We start from the raw sequence: 20,038 nt of genomic DNA, 5'->3' as shown, positions 1-20,038 counted from the left end.
AGGGACATGGATAGGCGGTGGAGGTGGCAGTGTTAGGTTAATAGTTGGACTCTATGATCTTAGATGTCTTTTCCAATCTAAACGATTCTATAAAAATCATTCCCATATGCAGCAGACTCATCAATCAGTGTCAGGACTTAGACACATTTTTCCCCTCTCAAAGTATATTATTGTGCTCAACATCTTAATGAGTATGAAACTGGCAACAAGATATTTACTTTGATCAAGGTGTTTATTGCATCTCAGAGGGCACACATGCACTGGGGTTTTTTTGTTTTTTGGGTTTTTTGTTTTTTGTTTGGGTTTTTTTAAACTGAAATACAAAGAAAGGCCATTTTGAAATTAACTTTTTATAGAACTTTCCCATTACAGTGTATGTTATCCCCACAGCAAATTCAGATACAACCACTTTTAATGGTACCATACATTGATTAAATAGTTCATTTGAAAGACTTTAGGTGAATATCTTTCCAACCCAATATGCTTTTACAGAGAACTGCCAAGCCACTTGTAACACTGATCAACAGTGACCTCATTGAAAGAGTCAAGATCTTACACCAAGCCATCAGCAGAAACAGTATGAGAACAAATAAAAATTAAAGAAACACAGTATGTACAGTAAAGGGCATGGATGTCCGGATCAGAATTAAATCTAATCACCAATAGTACAAAAGCTACTCACAGCGCATTCGGGGCAATGAGAAAACACTATCCTAAGGCATACACAGATAAGCACTAAATTAAGAGATGTACGGAAGAACTGAACAGAGATGAGTAACATCACTTGTAATGTTTTGACTACAGATATACCAAAAGTGCTCTCGTATTTGAAATCCCTTACTGCCAGCACAACTATGGTTGTTTTTTCCCAACTACACGGAGAGAAACTGACCCTTTACTTATTTTCAGTGCGTTTAGTAAGAACTGATAAATTATGCCAATTATAAATGCAAACCTTAAACAACTAAAATCGATTTAAAAATAAAAAACAGCAATAAATATGATATTCTTTTAGATATGATTTTTCATTCTTGGTAAATCATTGAAAAAGTATTTGTTATGGAAGTTTTCCTTTATATTATTTTAAATTATTTTAACATATACAGTGCCACAAAAATAAAACATTTTTTTCACGACAATTGAGATTCCTGTGACTGGGAAAAAAAGAGTATTCTGCACAATTTTGTAAGTATTTTCTTTACTGTTTGTTATTATCACACTATGTTTTGTAACAGATAAAGGAGAAATTGAGTCCTAGGGAAACTTTGGGTGTCCTCAAAAAGTTATATACATTGAAACCTTCAAAAACCACAGACATTGCTCCAAATGGCTCACCAAACAACAGCTGCATAATCTGCCCCTGTGGGATAGGTTCAGAAAAGCACTAGAAGGCATCAGAAACATACATCCATTGTTTAAATTGTAAAACACAAATAACCCAAGTACACAAATTTTGAGAGAGTAGGGATAACAGCTAAGGTAGTACACATTCCTAATGTTCACTTTCACAGCTGTGCTACACGTTTCAGGAGGAAGAGAAAGTCTGAGTAAGCACTGGGTTTGGTACTGGTGGCTCACTGAGAAACTCTGAGCATCCATTTGTAGTCTCCAAACTCACGTTTTTAGCATCCAGTCAGAAAAAACGCAGCTGTGAATATAGAAAAGTATTAGATGAAAACTGGTATAATGAGTTAGCAAAGCATGCTCTACAAAGAGCACGAAATCTGCTCATCTCTTCACACCTCAAAGGATTTACCATCAGATTCTAGTGAAGTATCAGTCTTCCCAGAGCCAGTTATGAATCTCTCTATTATAAATACAAGTTGAAAGCAGTGAGTCCCAGCAGTGGTGTATCTCCACTCCTGGCTGTCTCTGCCAAGTGCCAGGTACACCTCTCTGGGGCTGGAATTTGGAGAAGGGTGAAGTAGGACTGGGAGATGCCTGCTAAGAGCAGCCTGAATCACTGCTGCCAGCTCCAATGCAGAGTGGGCTCAGAACAAATTTTAGAATTAAGCTCTAGGAAGGAAGAAAAGTGACTCATGAAGAAGGCTTTAAAGTTATGTAATGATTGTCCTCTCCTCACCTTATTCTAGACACATTATTCTAGTCTTAGTTATAAAATTCATACCTTATTTCTGCATTATTATTTTTTATTGGCTTAAGTGTTTAATTCAATTTTATATTCCTACTTGGCCCCCCAGAACCATCAGAATTATGTTTTGACCTTTATTTCCTTCCATTGTGCAGTACTGTTTTTTTTTTTCTTCTACTCCATTTTTCTTTGTATTTACTCCTCTGTTCTTCCCCATTGTTGCTCTACACAGCACTGCTCAGGACCTCGTGACCTTAGTATTCAGAAAAGCAGTGCCTTGAAAAACTGTATGGCAGGGTAGAACATTGGCTGGCAGCAGTAAAGAGCTGCAAACAACTTTCCCTTGATGACAAGAATATATAAGTTTTTCCCCTTTTGACACCTTCATACCTATAATACCAAATCTGTTTCAATACCCACAAGACTGGAACAAGCCTCTTTGGCACCATTTTCCCTCACTCCAGAATCTGTACTCTGCTATCATTCTATGTGTTTCAGTAATATCTTCAAGAAAATACCCAAACATGAATGCTTGGACTGAATGGAAACAAGGAAAAAACGGAAGTTATGCACTGAAGAAACTTTTTTTTTTTTTTTGCCAAAAGCAGCTGTTAGAAAAAGTTATCTCTGAGTCAAGATTTCAGGCTAAAGTTAAGAGTGTGGACAGAGAATTTGGTTTTTGTTACAGTACATGTTTCTAGCTCTGCAGCTGCGATTTTATCTGTCATATTCAACCTAAACAACATCTGTGTGCCAGACATGTACCACAGTGTGACATGCTCAAGCAGGCAGCCACAGAATACCTTATAGTTTACAAGAAATCCTTGATGTTAAGATCCGCTAATGGGTCCTTTGTTGGAGGTTTCTTGGGGCTCTGAGTAGCAGGAGTTGGGCTTGGAGAAAGCTGACAGACACCAGCCAGGAAGGCAGGAAAAAAAAAAGCAGACAAGAATACACAAGCATTAGATAGAAACAGGCAGTTCTCACACAAGCACATTGCAAGCATATAAAGTTCTCATTTGTCTGCAAGTCCAGCCGTTTTGCTCAAGCATTGTTTGGATTTCATCCTTACTACAGGGTTAACAATGCTTGGCAGGTTTAGTGGATAGGGCTATAGACACTGCAGATCTTAATTAGCATAGCTTGAGATGGCTCTCTCCCTGTCAAATTGAATGGTGTTAGAAACTTCAACCCAGACAGGAGAGACAATTGTTAGATATTAAAAACCAAGCTTCAGAGCAAGCAGAGTGCATCCTGCAGGGTCCGACTGAAAATCCCTGTTACTGGCAGTCAAGTACAAATTATTTGACATTGGTAAATAAGAGTCCAAAACAAACTGTAAATATGACTAGATTATACTATGTTCCTCTTTTGATAGGTATAAAAATCGTCACTCCATAGAAAATATCAGTTTTGAAGTTCCATGCAAAACTTCTGTGGTCAAATGATTCTCCCACTCTGTCATTACTCCTCCCCATTCCTACCTCAGCTCAGGGCACAAGAGGTATTTTATATGTAGCCCTAGTACCTTGATGACCACTCTTTCAGAAAAAAATTTCTGTGTCCCATCACAATATTCCTGGTAAGTGCAGAGATAGTTTAAAATAGGAGGAAAAGCAAGACTAAGTATATTCTTAGAGCAGTTTCAAGTTCTTTCTATTTTTACACAGAAAACCTTGACAAGCTTCATTGGGAATGTAGTTCCCTACATAAAAAGTGTGGTTTGCTATATGTTGATTACTTAGTATTTGCAAAACAAGGGTAGCCTGGTTTCCACGGTTACCAGTGAGATTTTACAGTTGCAGCATCAACTTCCATCTCCCTCCTTACTTGAAAGGCAAGATGGACTCACAAAAAGAAAAATACTACAGCTAAATAATTTCCTGCATCTCCTCTGGAAAGACTTTTTCCTTTTAGTGTTATTACAAACCAAACTCTATTTGAAGTAATAGCCTGAGACAGGTGTTACAGCTTATGCTGCACCACCTGCTGAGTGTAGCTATAGTAAATTTTGGTAGGCTGTGAACAGAATAGCAGTGCCTGAGAGTTCCACTTGGAGCTTTATTCAAATATCCTCCAAAACCAGATCTTGGATGTAGTTAGCTGTAGGAGACTTTTCAAACCTGTTCCATTGGAGTCATACAAGGCAACTGAAAAATAAAATCCAGGTGGTTCATGTGATTTGCTGCAAGGCAGGCAGCTGATCCTTGATGACATCTCATTTACAGGCCCAGAGCTGGAGTTGAGCTGAGCTAATGCACACACACAGGCTACTCTCTAGAGACATGGAGAGCAATTAAACATTTGTGTAGCAGTAACACTCACCTGTACACCAGGGCCAGCGGCGGCTCCAAACGGGGGCCTCATCATCGGCTGCCCGTACATCACCGGCTGCTGGGCCATCATGGGCACCCCTGCACCTGCTGGGGGCTGCAAACCAACACCGAGTCAGCAGGGTCTGGCTGAGGGAAGGAGAACGCTGTAGCAAAAGAGACTCACCATCCCAAATGCTGCTCCTGGCTGTGGGACAGGTGGAGTACCTCCTGCTGCAGGAACAGCACTTGCTGGAGGCACAGCTCCCGCCTTAAAAAAAAAAAAAAAGGCAAGAAAAAGCAAAAGTCTAACAGCAACCATCTGGAAACCACACAGAGTCTCCAGCATTCTCTAAGCTGTTCTGGAAAGTAGGACTGTTATGCAGCACATATGCGGCCTCAAAACCACAATGCTTCAAAGAATGAGAGAGCTGAATGATTCTTTATGCTCAGCTTGTTTCCTCATAAGAAAGCAATGGTGACAGACTTCATTCTCTTCATGAACAGAGTCCATTTACTGACTACAACTCAAAACAGGCCCAAGAAAACACATAGTTTCCTTCTCCTTCTACATAGTGTAAGAAAGCATCCCAATTTCCTAACAGCTAACACACTATGGTACTTATTGTAGCACTGCATTTTAGTAAAAGCTTAAGCAGATTGTAAAGCTAAAGGAAATAGCTGCTATCATTAGTTTACAGTGAAGAAAAAATAATTATGCACCAAGATTCATTGAAGTTAAAGGATAAGTTCACACACTTAAACCACAATCAGAACCATTACATACTTTACTAAGAACAGTTTAGTTTATCTTGCTATGATTTTCATTCATATGCTTGACTTGTTATGATTTTCATTCAAATAAAAAAAGACAAAAAAAAGGTTATCTTCCACTACAATTCTGAAAGAGAGAACTGTTAGTTTAGTACTCTGACTAGCTATACAGCACAACAGCACATTTAAAAAGGCCACCCCACCTCACTTATCTAGCACAGCCTACACATCATCCCTTTTGGCTCCCTTCTGTGTAACTTCCCATGTCTCCTTACAGCCTTGAAGGCATCTAAACCTTTCCTTTTCACAGATATAGATACAATCCAAATTATTAACAACTCTGAAGAGAGGCAGAAAGTATTCAAGGAAGGGATGTAAAAATGGCAGTAGGGTTTCATTACTGCTCTTGTATGGCCTAAGCATACTGGCACAATTTCTCAAGCTGTTACATGAACTGTATGTCATGCCTGTGCCTCCACATCCTTACCAGTAAAATCCAACCACACTTGGAGAGCAGCTAGCACACTTACAGTTCAAAGGAGAACTGTTTCTCTGGAGATATGCTGGAACTGTACAGTCCACTTGTGTGAATGCTGCGTTTTAGTGCCCTTGGTTGATCCTTGCTTCCAGACTAAAACATGCCCGGTTCTTAAGAAGCTGGAGACAAGTCAAGATAACCTGTCTCAGGTTCATTTATCCAAACCACTACATTTTCTGGCTAGGAATTTATGAATTCTAATCCAGTCTGAAAGTTTTCTGGGGAGCATTTCAGTTAAAAACTGTACTGTGCTAGCAGAGTCTCCAAACTGAAACCAAGATCTGGACACTCAGGTATGTAAAGCAAGAAACTAAATCACACAAGTTAATGACATCAGATGCAGTGATCTGACTGCTTTTACAGGAACACATTGTAGCTCAACATCCAGTCAGGCAGATGCCAAGAAAATGGCCATACAAACTGAATCTGCTCTTGCCTCTAAGCACAAGGTCACTCGAGAGAATGGGGTTTGATGTAATCCTGCTGATTTTAATCCTGGAATTGAAGGGAAGGGAAGGAAGGGAAGAAGTGACCAAAACATAACTGGTTCAAAAGTGACATGAATAAAAGCTTCATTTTTTCATTCATATTTATTTTACCTGCAGGCCTGGGTTTCTTTGGTTTCAAAAAGTACCTAACTGCATGATTTTTAAGAAATATATACAAAACATATGTTTCATGAAATACTATCAAGCTTCCCAGAAAGACCAGTTACTTATCAAATGATAAAATCACTACAAGATCAGACTGATGCTGCAGAAGCTCAAAATTTCAGGCAGTACAAGTCATCAGGTAGGTAGTTCACATCCAAGTAAAGCAGTAAAGAGATAATATTCAAGCTTACAGCACAGAAATGGTTAATCACTACTGCCATATTCAACCCACTGGCTGAGAATTGTCTGTTGGACAGTCAGTCCAAGAGGAGCCATGTTAGAAGCTTCTAGCTAGTTTTAAAGCCAGCAGTAGTAACTGTAGTGCAGGTGAGGTGCTGTTAGTATCTCCATGTTTAGTAAGTGCAGTAAAAGGTCAAAAAAAAAGTTCACTTACACTGTACAGTATTGCCCAGCCTTTCTATTAAGAAAAAAAGTTGACGTTACAACTAACACATTAAGTGAAGTACAGAGAATTCTTGTGCATCCCAGAATGTTATGGAACATGCTCAGAGTCATGTTAGCACCTGACTGTGGCAGCAAGGAACTGAACTGGTCATAGTTCCCCTTCAGAGGTCTTACTTTCCTTTGCCAACCCAACCTCATCCAAATGGAGGCTGTTTTAAGCCTTGTGAGACATTTGATGAAATCAGGTATTACTCCCCTTCAGAATACTTTTGTATCTCACTCATGATCAAGTTGCTCTTGTTCCAAGTTTAGATTTTTAGCTCAATTCGACCCTCTTCTCTCAAAATTAGTGCCTTCTGGTACTTTTTACGGGGTAATCTTACCTTTTCCAACTGCTTTACCCTGCTAAATAAGCTACTCACTCCTGATCTAACATCAGGTACTTGATCAGTATGAATACTGTGTAGTCTTTTGAGCTACTTCATCCACTAAAACTTGAGGAAAATCTATATATTTTCTCTCCTTATAGTACATCAGCTTTGGATCAATAGTGTTTTATTCTGGGCACTTGACCTGGGCCTGATCCTGGCCAGATCTTGGAAATGCCCACAGGTATAAAATGTACAGGTAGAGCAATACCTTGATACACACTCTAGTGTATTTTTCATTTGCTACTCAATGGTTTATTTAGCTGTAAATCTGTTCTTAAAAAAACGTGACTTGAAATACTCATATAATTTACACAGAAGCAATCTCTTTAGCCTCAGTAAAGTGGAGCAGTCCCTACAAGTATGCTTGCACAGTCTCATCAAATCTTGGAAGTCTAACACCAGTGCTATCTATGGATTAACCACCTACCAAAGGACCACCTGGGACACCACCAGTTGACCATGTTGCAGGCGCTACTTTTGGCTGCCAGTTTGCTCCTCCTGTTAACTTTCTCTCTCCAGCATTCCACTGAAGGTCTCCCCTAACAGAGAGGGAGAGAGGCAGGCTATTATTTGCATACTTCCACAGCGAAAATGAAAACCAGTTACAGCATACATTAGCGTTAGACGTGCAGCTACATTAGCTTATGGTGTATGCAGTTATTAACAGAAAGATAGACTTTTAGTGACACTCAGTTTCAAGGGTTGTTAGCAGCAGACACCAGAGCACTCTAAACTGAAGTCAGTTACATGGTTATGGCCTTCGTGGTGAGAATTAAAGAGAAGTTTTACTTAGTATTGACTGAAGGTAACATATCACATATACCCTTGCAAAGAAGGAAGAGGGACTGCTACTGCCTATTCTACTGGGGCCAGGCAGGAGAGCTGCCTGCTAGATGTCTTTGAAAGGCCATTTCAGTGCTGGAAGTCTTGCTCAGACAGCTGAAGAAGGAAAGTATTCAGTTCTGCAAAAAGTTGATAGATACAAGAGAAATAAATCATTCATAGAATAAAAGGGCTGTCGAAAAACCAGGTTTTGTTACAGGCTGCTCTACCCAGAATAAAATACACCATTAGAGCAAAGTAGATCGAAGGAAGATACATTTTGAGGCTAAACCTCATGATGTGTTTGTACATATCCTTCCTAACATCTCCACAGAGGCACAAAACATTTTGAAGTCTTGCATACAGAGGAAGGCTCAGGGCACAAGCAAGAAGTTAGATTAGGAAGATAAAAAAAAATAAACACAATGTTGTAAGTATTTCTTTTTGCAAAAAGAAGCTTATCGCTGCATGGAATGAACCTCTTTTCTATTTTGGAAGTATTTCAATGCCTACACAGTAAATACATCCAGCATCTGTAAAAATGTAACAAAGCTATTACATATTAGCATAGATTACTGAGGGGAGCTATACAAATATATATTATCTGGACTATTTGTTCATTTTAAACTGCTTGGAAGTCAGCTATCCAACATGAAGACAGTAATTTACAGGAAAAAATATTTCTAATACTCAGATTAAAACCAGTAATTTTATAAGTTATATCAGGAACATTGAACCTTAATTATTCAGTGAACCTGTACAGAATAGAATACTTCAGAATTTTTCTGGATAGGGAGGTCAGGGCATATAAACAATTCATTTTGCTTATAAAAAGGAAAACTACCTTTTATATTTAAGCAAAGTTGAACTTACTTTTTAGAAGTAGTACCAGAAATTCCAAGATCTGAAAATTGTAAAAAAAAAGGGAAATAAAAAAGAAACCACACGTTTAGAAAATTGAAGCATGTCAAAGCAACAGGTTACATTTCATTGCATCAGGGCCTATCAAGAGCAAAAACGTTTTGGCTGTCTTCATTTAGACAGCATCAGAGGACTGGCCACATCTACCTATTCTTAAGGACAAACATCTCAGAAACCTTGCAGATGTCTTGCACTTGAGAAAGTAATTTTTGCTTCAAAAGCAAACCAAAGTAACTATATGTAGGCCACAAAATGCTAAGCTATTTAAGAGCACCCACCTATTTACCATGAATGGCAACACTAGTTTCTGTTCCTTATTACACATACGGAAATAAAAAGCTGTATTCTACCTACACATAAATGTGGACATTGCCTGTAAGTTTTGCACTGTTTTATCTGCTCTGTCATACATGGAAACTCCAAATAGTGTCTTTAATTACCCTTTGGAAGAAGTCTTAAGTTAAATTTTAAAGAGTACTCTTCTCACAGGATCATTATAAGTCCTCTAATTCATAAATTGCTGTTTGATTTTCTCCTCCAAACTTGGATATAGCAGATGACTTGCAGAAGACATTTCAAGGGATTAAGAGTCTTGTTGACTTCTAAGCACAGTATTTTCCCCCACATCTAACAGCCATGTCTGCATTATAAGATCAGTCGCATCTTTGTTGTGGTGTGTTTACATATACTAAGGGAGTATATATTTTATACAACTTCAGCAGGATTACACCTTAGCGTAGGTGGGCTTCTGTTAGGTTTTTTGGAGGGGTTGCAGCTACTGATCTCTAATTACAAATCTTTTTCCTACTACAGGAAAGTACATCTTTAAGTTTAGCATTTTAAGAACATGTTTGGTAAGTTCTCTGCCCCTGAAAGAAGGCCTGCTCTTGAGTGCACTCATCATCCCACTGCTACTCTTTCTCTCATTAAACATGAAGTCAGCTATTTGTGTTCACTAGCTTTGCTGCTTAAACTGCCATCAGACACTTTGGACAATTTTCACCTTTCCATCTATTACAGAGGGGCACATCCATTAAGAGTCTGATGTGCCTCTGAAATGTAGCTGGGATGATCAGACATTACAAATCACACCTACCAAACAAATGCCATTATTTGACTCAGATCCTGGGCTCCAAGAAGAACAAACCCAGACCATCTGAACCAAGCCTTATTCCTGCTGATAGCTTCCCCAGTTTCCATAGCAGAACAAGAGGACACTGAAGCAAGCTAAAATAGATGGGTATTTGCTCCATGGAAAAGCAACATGCATGCCGCATCACTTAAAACCAAAATTTGTCACTTACTGCCTACTAAGTTTGCAAGAGACGAATCAAGATCACTTCCAAGGGCTTTGCTCGCTGCTGCAGCAGGGACTGTTGCTGTGGCTGTAGGTGCTACAGGTTGACCAGAAGGAACCATAGTTGGCATAAGAAGATCACCTAAACCATCAAACACTGGAAGTGAAAGGAAAGTGAGTTAGAACAGCAGCTGTGATCAAAAATGCACTGCCTGCTACTCTGCTGTTGCTCAACGATTACACCACAGACAACCACACCACAAGTCTTACCAAAACACCATTTGACATTAAAAGTAATGCCAACAAGGGCATGCATGTCATCTTACTAGACACTGAATGTACAGTAATCCTCAAAAAACTATACCAATGAAAATTAATATGAGAAGACATGCCTAAAAGGGATTTAACTGGAGCATTGAATCTACATAGATACAGCACCACTTCCACATGACACTATTTTTCTTACAACCATCCTTACAGAGATGTCAGATACACACACATTTGTCAGGAGATATTCATTTAAAGGTTTTTAAAATGAACATCTTGCTGCAAACACCAGTCAGAATTACTGTGGCAAAGGCAGTTTTATACCTTGACATCTCACAGCAACAGGATTGGCAGTCTCAAGATGTTACTATTCACTTGCAAGCAGCAGGGAATCAGGAAAACCTACTAACATCTTATGAGATCAGAAGGAACCAGAATCATCCACACAGACAGTGCTATTCTCCTTAGTCCAGTCATCTAACTCAGAAGTTCATTTTTTAGATCCCTTGAAGTTAAACTGCTTGGTACATCTCGTGCCTGAGTTCTATCTTCTGATCTGTATTTGAGGTACATGCTAATGTTAAGTCAACAGGGAGGGGTAGCATGTGCACTGGCAAGCAACCAAATAACCAAGCAGCAGTACTATTTCCATCTTTTTTTCTTGTACAGTTGTAGAACTCACCAATTTTAAGTTTGTAGCAAGGACCCAGCATGAAAAATATAGAATGGAAGAGATGCAAACAAAATGATAGCAGTGATAAAAGTTTAAGCTTATAGTCAGGCAAAGAACTCTAGGGCAGTTTCTGCTGTGTGTACCCTTGGGTGCCATGCAGGCTCCAGAGCACCATCAGAAGCAGTGGAAACATGACTTGCCTGTATACTTGATTTACAGAGTAGAGTTTTCCTAGTTTGTGTAATTCCTGATTCATGCTATCAAGCACATGCAAGGATGATGTATATACTAGCTTGTTTTTTACTGACATGGTAGAATAAAAAATGGGTAGAGAGAGCTCTTGGGCACACACCGGCCTTATCACCACCCTGAGGGTCTTCCAGTAAGAAAGAAAAAGGAGGTCACTGATATTGCTTGCACTCAGAGCCTAAATATGGTGTCATTAACTTATCTACCACACAAAACGTATTAGAAAATTCACAGGAAGAAACCCTGTAGCTCACCTGATGAATCAAATGAACTGCCAGTTGTTGGAGCTGTTGTCCCAAAAGCTGCATCAAAGTTAGGCTGTAGTAATCCAGTCTGAGCTGGAGTGACTGGGGATGGTGATGGAGAGGGAGCAATAAAGGAACCTCCAAAGCCTTTAAAAAACACATAAGAGAGGTGAGGACATTAGAGTCAGCCTTGTTAGACTGTGTTTACCAAAACCTCATTCTATAGAGTGTGGAATGATAAAGACAATTCTTACTAGACCATGTTAAAATAAAGAACATTTCAGCAGCCTATGTGAGCTTCCCTATGTTTATGAGGCTTACTTCAGTATAATGGAACCAAGAGGCCCTCATAACCCAAATCCTAGCCCACAGCAAGTCTCATGCTCACAGTAGCTAACCCTGAATATGGAAAAATGCACTGGCATCAGAAGTCTGCCCTCATCTCTCCACAGTCTGTTCTTGACATGAGTTTGTCATGGAATAATGTAGGTTGGAAGGGATCTCTGGAGGTCAGCCAGCCACACATCCTGTTTAAAGTCAGTCTAATCAAATCTAATCAAATCAAGTTGCCCAGATATTTGCCTTAGCACCTCCATGAGGAGTTCTTACTGGCTCTCTGGGTGGCCTGTTGTCATATCAGACCATTACAGTATTTAATGAGTTTCCCACACACATTTCCTTTTTTTACTATCTTTGTGCACCTCCAAGAAGAATTTCCTCTGCGTACTCCTGAGAGTTTAGACAACTATAAGCATCTTTGGCCTTCTCAAGGCAGAATGAGCCCAGTTCAGCCTCTCTGCATATGTCATATGCACAAGTCACCATCTCTGTGGCTCTCTGCTGAACTCACTCTGGTATCCTCCACATCAAGAGATTCTCTAACACATTCCAGACTACCCATGCCCAGCTGCATTCCCTATCTCCCTTCCAGCACATACTGTGGTGGTTCCAGTTGCCCTAGTGCCAAAGCTTGTGATAGTGATGCTTTCTCCAGCTGCCTAAAAGAGGTTTCCTCTACTTGCCTCTTCTTCAGGAGGTGGTCTGCAGCAGATACCTGCTAAAACACTAGATCATCACCCGCCCACTTGCCCAAGGTAAAGCTCTGTGCATTAAACTATCTGCACACAAGTACTAATCTCCACAGGAGCAGACCAGAAGCAGGTTGAACAGATCCAGGGATGACAAAGGCAGTTCATTGCAGCAATTCCTAAAGCACAGGAGCCATCTAAAGAGCCTGTCTTTCCACTTCCTGAGGGAGAACAAGGAACCTGGCAGAAAGGTATGAGCCAATATCCATTAATGAGACTCTGTTTAGAAAGTTCTGTAAGCTTTTGCAAAGCTCCATAAAGTGTCTATATTTCCAGCTGCAGAAGAGAGGACTCCCCAGCTTCTGGTGAAGATTTGTATATCACTGGTTTTAATCTGATGGCTTTTCGACTTGTGCAATTTAAGAGGAATACCAGGCACAGAAGCCATAAAAATTCTTTAAAGAACCAAGTTCCTAGGTATCTAGAGATTGCACAAGACCCCTGGAAAGCCTGCAGAAACAGCAGCAACTGAGTTAGATGTGTTGTCTGGACACCCCCAACTGCCTGATTTCGAGGTTGCTTTTACACAGTCAAGTAAGATTTCATATAAGAACATGTTATTTGTATACACACTGGGGCATACAAGCACACAGTTTAATTGGATAGAAAGATCTAGAAGGGAAAATGGCTAGACTGTTTTATTTATCAGCATAGTTCTGATTTTGTCTGCTGAAAGGCTTAGAGTAGGAAAACATTTCTTCCAAATTTCCTAAGCAAGCCAAGAAGGGGCAGGAACTCATTTGACAGCAGAACACATAAGACAATTATGAATAGTAAGTATACTCATAACACTATGCATATAAACACTTAGTACAACCAAACACTCATAAACCATGAAGGACAAGCCTTCAGCCATGATATGAACTCCAGACACTCTTAAATTTAAAACTGGATTACACTGCAGGCTATACATCTGCCATTATATAGAGTGAACAAATGCTTAGCAATATGCTGCAATGTTTATAGACTCCCTCTGTCTGCCAAAAAAAAAATCAAATCTACTTGGAGCCCTTTGGAATGTATATTCAAAACATAAATAAAATAAATTTTAAAAAATCATCTATTCACCCCAACTGCTTCAGGTCTGCTTGAGTATTTTGACTTAGAACACATCCCTTTTATAATTTAGGTTTTGATTTAATGCAACTCATCAGATTCAGAGTGCACATTGCTGAAGTTTAAAGCCATCTGGAGCACAATTCCTACTTGCACTTAAGCTTAGTTACAGATAACGACAAAATATTTTGTACTGTAATGTTTGCATAAGTAGAATTAGCTTCTGTCCAACAACCTCGTTGCACCCAGTCTCCTGATAGCACATGCAACTGCAAAATACAATCATGTTCCAGAATCTCTTAGTTAAAATCTGATCTATGGCCCTAAGCCATCTATAAACTAATACAAAGACCTATTGAAGCAATATGAAAAAAAAAATAGTCTTCCACCTTAAAATCTGAAGCAGTCTGTCCTAAAGCTTTTGCATGCATTTACACATTATGTCCCAATTTAAGAATCTGGTTTGCTGATTGAGAATGGATGTATGCCTTATTATTATCTAGACAACTTCCTTCCTGTGGCCCAACTAGACAATGTCCACACTTTGAGAAGGTACTTGAAAATGTAGTCATAACCTACCTACCAATTCTACCAATTGTGGTGGTTTTGGCTGGGGTAGCGTTAATTTAAATCATGACACAAATTCCCCTTTCAGAAACATGGGAGAATTTAAGACAAGTCCTCTACAAACCAGAAGTGCATGTTTTGGGATTTTGTTCTCTACAAGCTTCAAACTGGAATGGGGATGAGTCACAGCTGTTTAACTCAGCCACTACAACACATGGTATAACATGAATTTTGGAGAGTAGTACACAAAGAATTAAGCTGAAGCTGTGCTTACCTGCAGGGTGCAGACTAAAAAAATACAGTTATCCAACCTTTGATAGAGGGTGTGAGAGTGATGAGAGACCTCATCTCACCCAGTATAAGGAGAGGGTCTCTATCACTTCTCTGTCCTTGAGCTCAGAAAACCATGCTCTCATCATCCCACTCTCCTTGCCTAAATGCAAGACTGCTACCAAGTCAGTCATTCAAGCTACTAACATTTAGGTGTTCGACCCAATTAAAGAAACCGAACTGAATGAACTCAAAGTTTAATTAGCAGTAAGGAACAAGAAGCATAGACTGAAATATTGCTTTAGTACTGCTACAGACAGCCTAAGAAACTTTATGGAGACACTCATACTCAGTGAACAGTACAGAAAAATATGGCTGTGTGGGAGGTAGGGAAACAAAGATCTTGGAAAGAAGATAATCTAGGAAGTTAGCTTGTACTTCAGTATATTGCCTCCATTATAAGTCACTCTAGTTTTAATAAAAATATTTAAAGTACTAAGAAATCTTGTGAATAAGTATTTTATTTCAGTATCTACACATAAAGAACATAAAAAATTTCAAACACAGTTTCTTAGTATTGCTCTAAAGTAACAAGTTTTTAGAAGTTCTTTATTACCAGCAAGTAGGTCTGCAGAAGCTGAGGAACTAGAAGCAGCCTGGGTAGTGGGCTGGGGTTCAGAAACACTACTTCCAAAAGCATCTAAAGGCAATTCCAGAAAGCATCAAGAAAAAGTGAGGCATTCAATATTAAATACATCAATTCATCACTTATCAAAAGATGACAAAAGAATAGCCACTTCACACATCAGAAGAAGAAAATGAAACTGCTTGGCCATCCTTATTGCAGAGCAGTACCATGGATGCAAAGTCCAGGTGGAAAAAAGGATGTACAACAAACCAGTACTTGAAAGAAATCTCTTTTATTTGGACCTCTTCTCAGACACAAATCACAGCATTCAAGACAACAGGGCTTTGGAGATGAATGCACTGGCTGAAAGTTTGGAATAATTCCAGCCAGAAGGCAGTAGCTCACATGAAATCTTTTTCAAGGCATATCTTACTAATGTTTGAAACACACTGCTTCTAAGCAGCACTTCTGTTCTTCAACATGGCTAGAGTTGGTTGTGTCCATCCTAATTTCCACCTTGTCAAATCCTGTGATTCAGTTTGAGACAAGTCACCCTCAAAAAACTTCAGCTGCTTTGAGAAACGGAACTGAGAGGAAACAGCATGACCATGGAGATTAGCAAAGAAGAAAAAGGACAGAGCAGTATTTCACTGGACATCTGAGGAAGAGCCACGCATGCACTGACTGGGGACAGAATGTCAAGTGTCATGACAACAGAACGACCACACAGACAGCTTATTTGCAGTTCGTTATAGTGCAAGTTTAAGAACCAAAGGTGCCAGACTCAGCCCTAAGGCCACACAGAAAAGTTGAGAAGGGGAAACCCGCAGCTTTAGCAAAGCAAAGGTAATTGAAATGAAGTGATTCAACTCTGAAGTGGTGAGGAAACAAAAATACCCACCACCAAATAGGTCAATCACACCTGAAGAATCCACCTTTGCTGGAGAGGCAGCGGGTAGAGGAGAGGGGGCTGCAAATGCATCCACTGCAGTAAGCATAGGATAAATAATATTTAGTATCAGCAAGGCAACAGCGATAGCTAAATATTTCAAAGCCACATGGGCTCCAACAGTTAGTACCAGAAGTTTGGTAAATTCAGGTAATAGTCTCTGGAACTGCAAACAGAAAGTGTTACATTTCTCACACAGCAACTGAAAACCACAGTACTTTAAAGAAAACATTGCTTATTACGCATTTTCTTATGCTTAGAGGAGGATTTGCTCTCTCAACAACCACATCACTTACTTATTGAACTTGTGGCAGCCACTTCATGATTTGCATCTTCAGCAAGTGCACATCTTGTGACCAAAGAAGCAAACCCAACTTAATATTTCTTGATATTTCAGTTTGAAGATGTAAATTGGCAGGAAGTTGATTTTTTTTAATTTTTTTTTTTTTTTTTTTTTTTTTTTTTTTACTTTTGGAAAAAAAAATCCAAACCCAAGAAGTCTGTGGAAAGTCCTGTGAAAACAAGCAAACAAGCACTCACCAGATAAAAGATCACCAGTGAGAGAACTCTCAGGCACAGGAGAAGCTCCAGGTTGTGGAGATGAAAATGTATCTTCCAGAAATGAAAAAAAGAACAAAAAATAATATCACTCAAATCAGTTTACACCATTGCACAGCCTCAAAGCAGCAGAGTATGGGAAGAATTCTCTCTTTACCTGTACCAAAGAGATCTATGCTAGGAGTAGCATCAGGTTTGGGTGCTGCAGGTGCATCAGGAGCAGACTCAAATAAATCTAAGGCCAAGAACACAACACATCTTTAACTCATTTTTGAAAGGCAGGACTGAAAACAGATGATTCCAGTTTTGCACATCATATTTGAAATTAATAGGCTCTCTGGTTTGAAAGCCTAGCACACAACACGCATGCAACAACGAATTGTTCATTTGGTACTCCTGACAGATCAATCCACCAGAATCAAAGAGTTAAAAACAAAATTACCACCAAATATATCTAGAGCAGGAGGAGCGGAGGTGGTGGCGGTAGCAGAAGTGGTGGCAGTAGTGGTGGTAGTGGCAGTAGCTGTAGTAGCAGTAGCAGCAGCAGCAACAGCAGCAGCTGGAGAAGGAGTTGTTGCAGGAACTGGAGTGGCTGCACTAGTTGTAGGGGTAACTACAGGAACAGCAGTCTCTGTTGGCTTCATAGCAAAGAGGTCCAGCTCAGGAGCAGCCTCTGCACTACCTTCGGATGGGGCAAAGGGGTCTTGTAAAAAGGAGAGGGGAAATATATGTGTATGCATATTTAGGATCAGTGAGGGAGGAAGTCAAGAACAAAGCAACTGTAGGCAATGCATATACTGCAAATACACGCACACACACAGAGGAGGTCGCTCTAACATCTAGCTTACTTATGCAGACATGTTACTTAAGTTTTTCTGAAATAAAGACTGTCTAAAAGGCTGAGCAGTCTAGTTACTACAGGGGAGAACTTTCAAAGGTTCTTTGACAAGGCCAAAAAACCAAATATGACAAAGAACTATCCAGGCTACTGCTTACAACTCAGCACTGACAGAATTGTTCATTAGCACTACCAAATAAATACGAAGTCACTGGGACCCGGAAACAAGCAGTTTTGTTAAGCATGCTCTTCAGCCTAAAGTTTGTTTTTACCAATTGCAAACAGTATAAAAATTTCAGAAAAACACACTGCCATGTAGTTTAAACAAAAAAAGAAAAAAAACAAAAATCAGCAAAACAAGAGACTATCTAATGACATAAAACCCACCATTTCCTGAACATGCATCAAGAGCTGCTGCTACAGGGGTTGGGGTAGCTGGTGCTGCTGCCCCTTCAGCTGCTGCAGGGGCTTCCCCAGGAGAAGCTGCAAAGGCATCTTGGGTGCAGTTTAAGAACAGAAATTAAAAAAAAACAAAAAGGAATAAAGAGAAGAAAAATATAGTAAAAGAACCAAGTTAAATTGCATAGGTAGATCCCCTTATACAACATGAATGTAATTACTCCAACAGCAAGACAACTCATGCAGCGCAAAACGCTTTGTCTCTCCCCCAACCCCACACAAGCAGGTTCTAGACAGGGTTTGCAGATGGAGCTTCTTGCGTTGCCCACAATAAGCACAGTGAGTGTAAAAGAAGGCATTATTCTCATTGTATAAGGGTTCAGAGCAGCATGCTCATGTACTACCCAAAATTAACTAATTAACAAAATTAACTTAAGAGCAGATATTAACAACTTGCATGCTCAAAGCCTGTATTACATGTGATTAATTCACAACTGTGAGTTTACTTGCATAGTGCTTTGCACTGTTATGAATAACAATCCAATTACTCTGGTAGATATTTGCATCTACCATTTCTGGTCTTTGAGCCAAGTCAGTCATGCAACATCTGAAAAATTGAACTTACTTGTTTCTTAACAGTATTCCAACTGGATCTTTCTGAAGCCATAACGTGATGCACAGGTTATATTTACTTAGCTTGCTTCAAACAGATCAAGATTGTCCATCTTAACTAATGGCTGGCCAGCCATAACCTGTCTGTCCTTTTAGGATCATTTCTAGGCCAACCAGCCAAGTTAGAGAAAGCGGCTAGTTTGGGGTTTTGGAATGACTTGCTCATAAGGTTTTTTTAAATTTTTTTTTGTTTGCTGCTTGCTCTTTGACTGTTTTTTTCTTTTTGTTTTCCAGTTCCTAAGTGGCATGCTTAAATTTCAAGCTATGAACAGCATTATTTCTAGGCTTAAATCAGCATTTGTGCTCTTAATTCTATGAAGTAGTCCTAATGGGCAGTGCCATTTGGACTACCCTCATAGGCAAGCATTTTCTCCACAAAAAAAGACTGCACAATAAGGATTAAATACTTCAAGATGCTTGTAAAGGACATTTTTCTACTGCTACAAAAACTAGCAAGTTAAAAAAAATCTTTTGGGGAATACTGCAATTGCGCTGTCAAATTAGCACAGGAAAAAGCTTAACATGCTTTAACTTGAATGTCAATTTTAAAATGAAAACAACCATTTTACAAACAAATTCGTGCCAGGTAATCTAAAAAGCTCAAAAGAACATGCATCAAAACTTCAACAGAAGAGAAGAAAGCCCACTAGTCTTGTACAATAGAATTAAAATGAGTTAGTAGCAAAAAAGGCCTGCTAATAAGCCATTTCAAATATAATTCTATTTTTCAAGTAACAGGGTTGTTCAACAACAAAACTGGATGGCAGTTGTCCAAGTAAAAACATCAGAATGAGTCAAACATCCCAGTGCTGTATGTGTACCAGACACTGGCATGCACCGTGTGGAAGGAATTCAGCACAGAACCCAACTGAAGGGTTTTGCATCATCCTGCTTGAGAAGATGTCTTGTGTAACATCATGTGTGGTCACTTTTGCACTACAGGGCCAGCTTTCACATGCAGGGGCACCCTGGTCTCCTTCAAAAAAACATATTTGTGCCCACACAAGCTTGTAGGCCAACAGCACAGACATTGGTCAACCCTATTAATAATTATTTCCCAGAATGAAAGGATAGACTCCAGATAACATTTAAGGCAGAAATTCAGAATGTATAAAGCTAGTCACTAGTTCTATGTTGGGATCACTTCAGCTTCAGAGTGATATCTATTCCTGGCCAGATTTAGGCTATTGAAGTTCCATGTATCAGTCACAGATATTAAGGTGAGCACAAGTTCCTTCTAGCCCACAGATGAAAGGAAACAGTTTGGCACCAGCTTTATTTCTTTATTTTTTACTGCTAATTCTGAGTGAGGTTCTTGCCAAGCACTGTAAATT

The 20,038-nt window shown here is 39.4% G+C and overlaps 1 protein-coding gene across 1 annotated transcript in view; it reads right to left on the bottom strand.

Moving 5' to 3' along the window:
* Nucleotides 1–213: 213 nt before the first annotated feature.
* SNAP91 (synaptosome associated protein 91) overlaps nt 214–20,038 on the bottom strand; it is a 63,322-nt gene continuing 43,497 nt past the window's right edge. Inside the window, exons 17-30 of the mRNA XM_053938515.1 lie at nt 18,021–18,128; nt 17,238–17,498; nt 16,953–17,030; nt 16,778–16,849; nt 16,190–16,273; nt 15,277–15,360; nt 11,689–11,826; nt 10,253–10,402; nt 8,901–8,931; nt 7,633–7,744; nt 4,592–4,675; nt 4,418–4,522; nt 2,896–2,996; nt 214–1,648 (exon numbers count right to left, since the gene is read on the bottom strand). Coding sequence (XP_053794490.1) covers nt 2,904–2,996; nt 4,418–4,522; nt 4,592–4,675; nt 7,633–7,744; nt 8,901–8,931; nt 10,253–10,402; nt 11,689–11,826; nt 15,277–15,360; nt 16,190–16,273; nt 16,778–16,849; nt 16,953–17,030; nt 17,238–17,498; nt 18,021–18,128 — 1,400 coding nt within the window. The 3' untranslated portion in view covers nt 214–1,648; nt 2,896–2,903. The remainder of the gene's footprint in view (nt 1,649–2,895; nt 2,997–4,417; nt 4,523–4,591; nt 4,676–7,632; nt 7,745–8,900; nt 8,932–10,252; nt 10,403–11,688; nt 11,827–15,276; nt 15,361–16,189; nt 16,274–16,777; nt 16,850–16,952; nt 17,031–17,237; nt 17,499–18,020; nt 18,129–20,038) is intronic.

This window comes from Vidua chalybeata, chromosome 3, assembly GCF_026979565.1.
Source record: "Vidua chalybeata isolate OUT-0048 chromosome 3, bVidCha1 merged haplotype, whole genome shotgun sequence".
Lineage (NCBI taxonomy): Eukaryota > Metazoa > Chordata > Aves > Passeriformes > Viduidae > Vidua > Vidua chalybeata.
The sequence above is the reverse complement of the archived record's forward strand: the minus strand, read 5'-3'. Positions and strand labels throughout refer to the sequence as shown.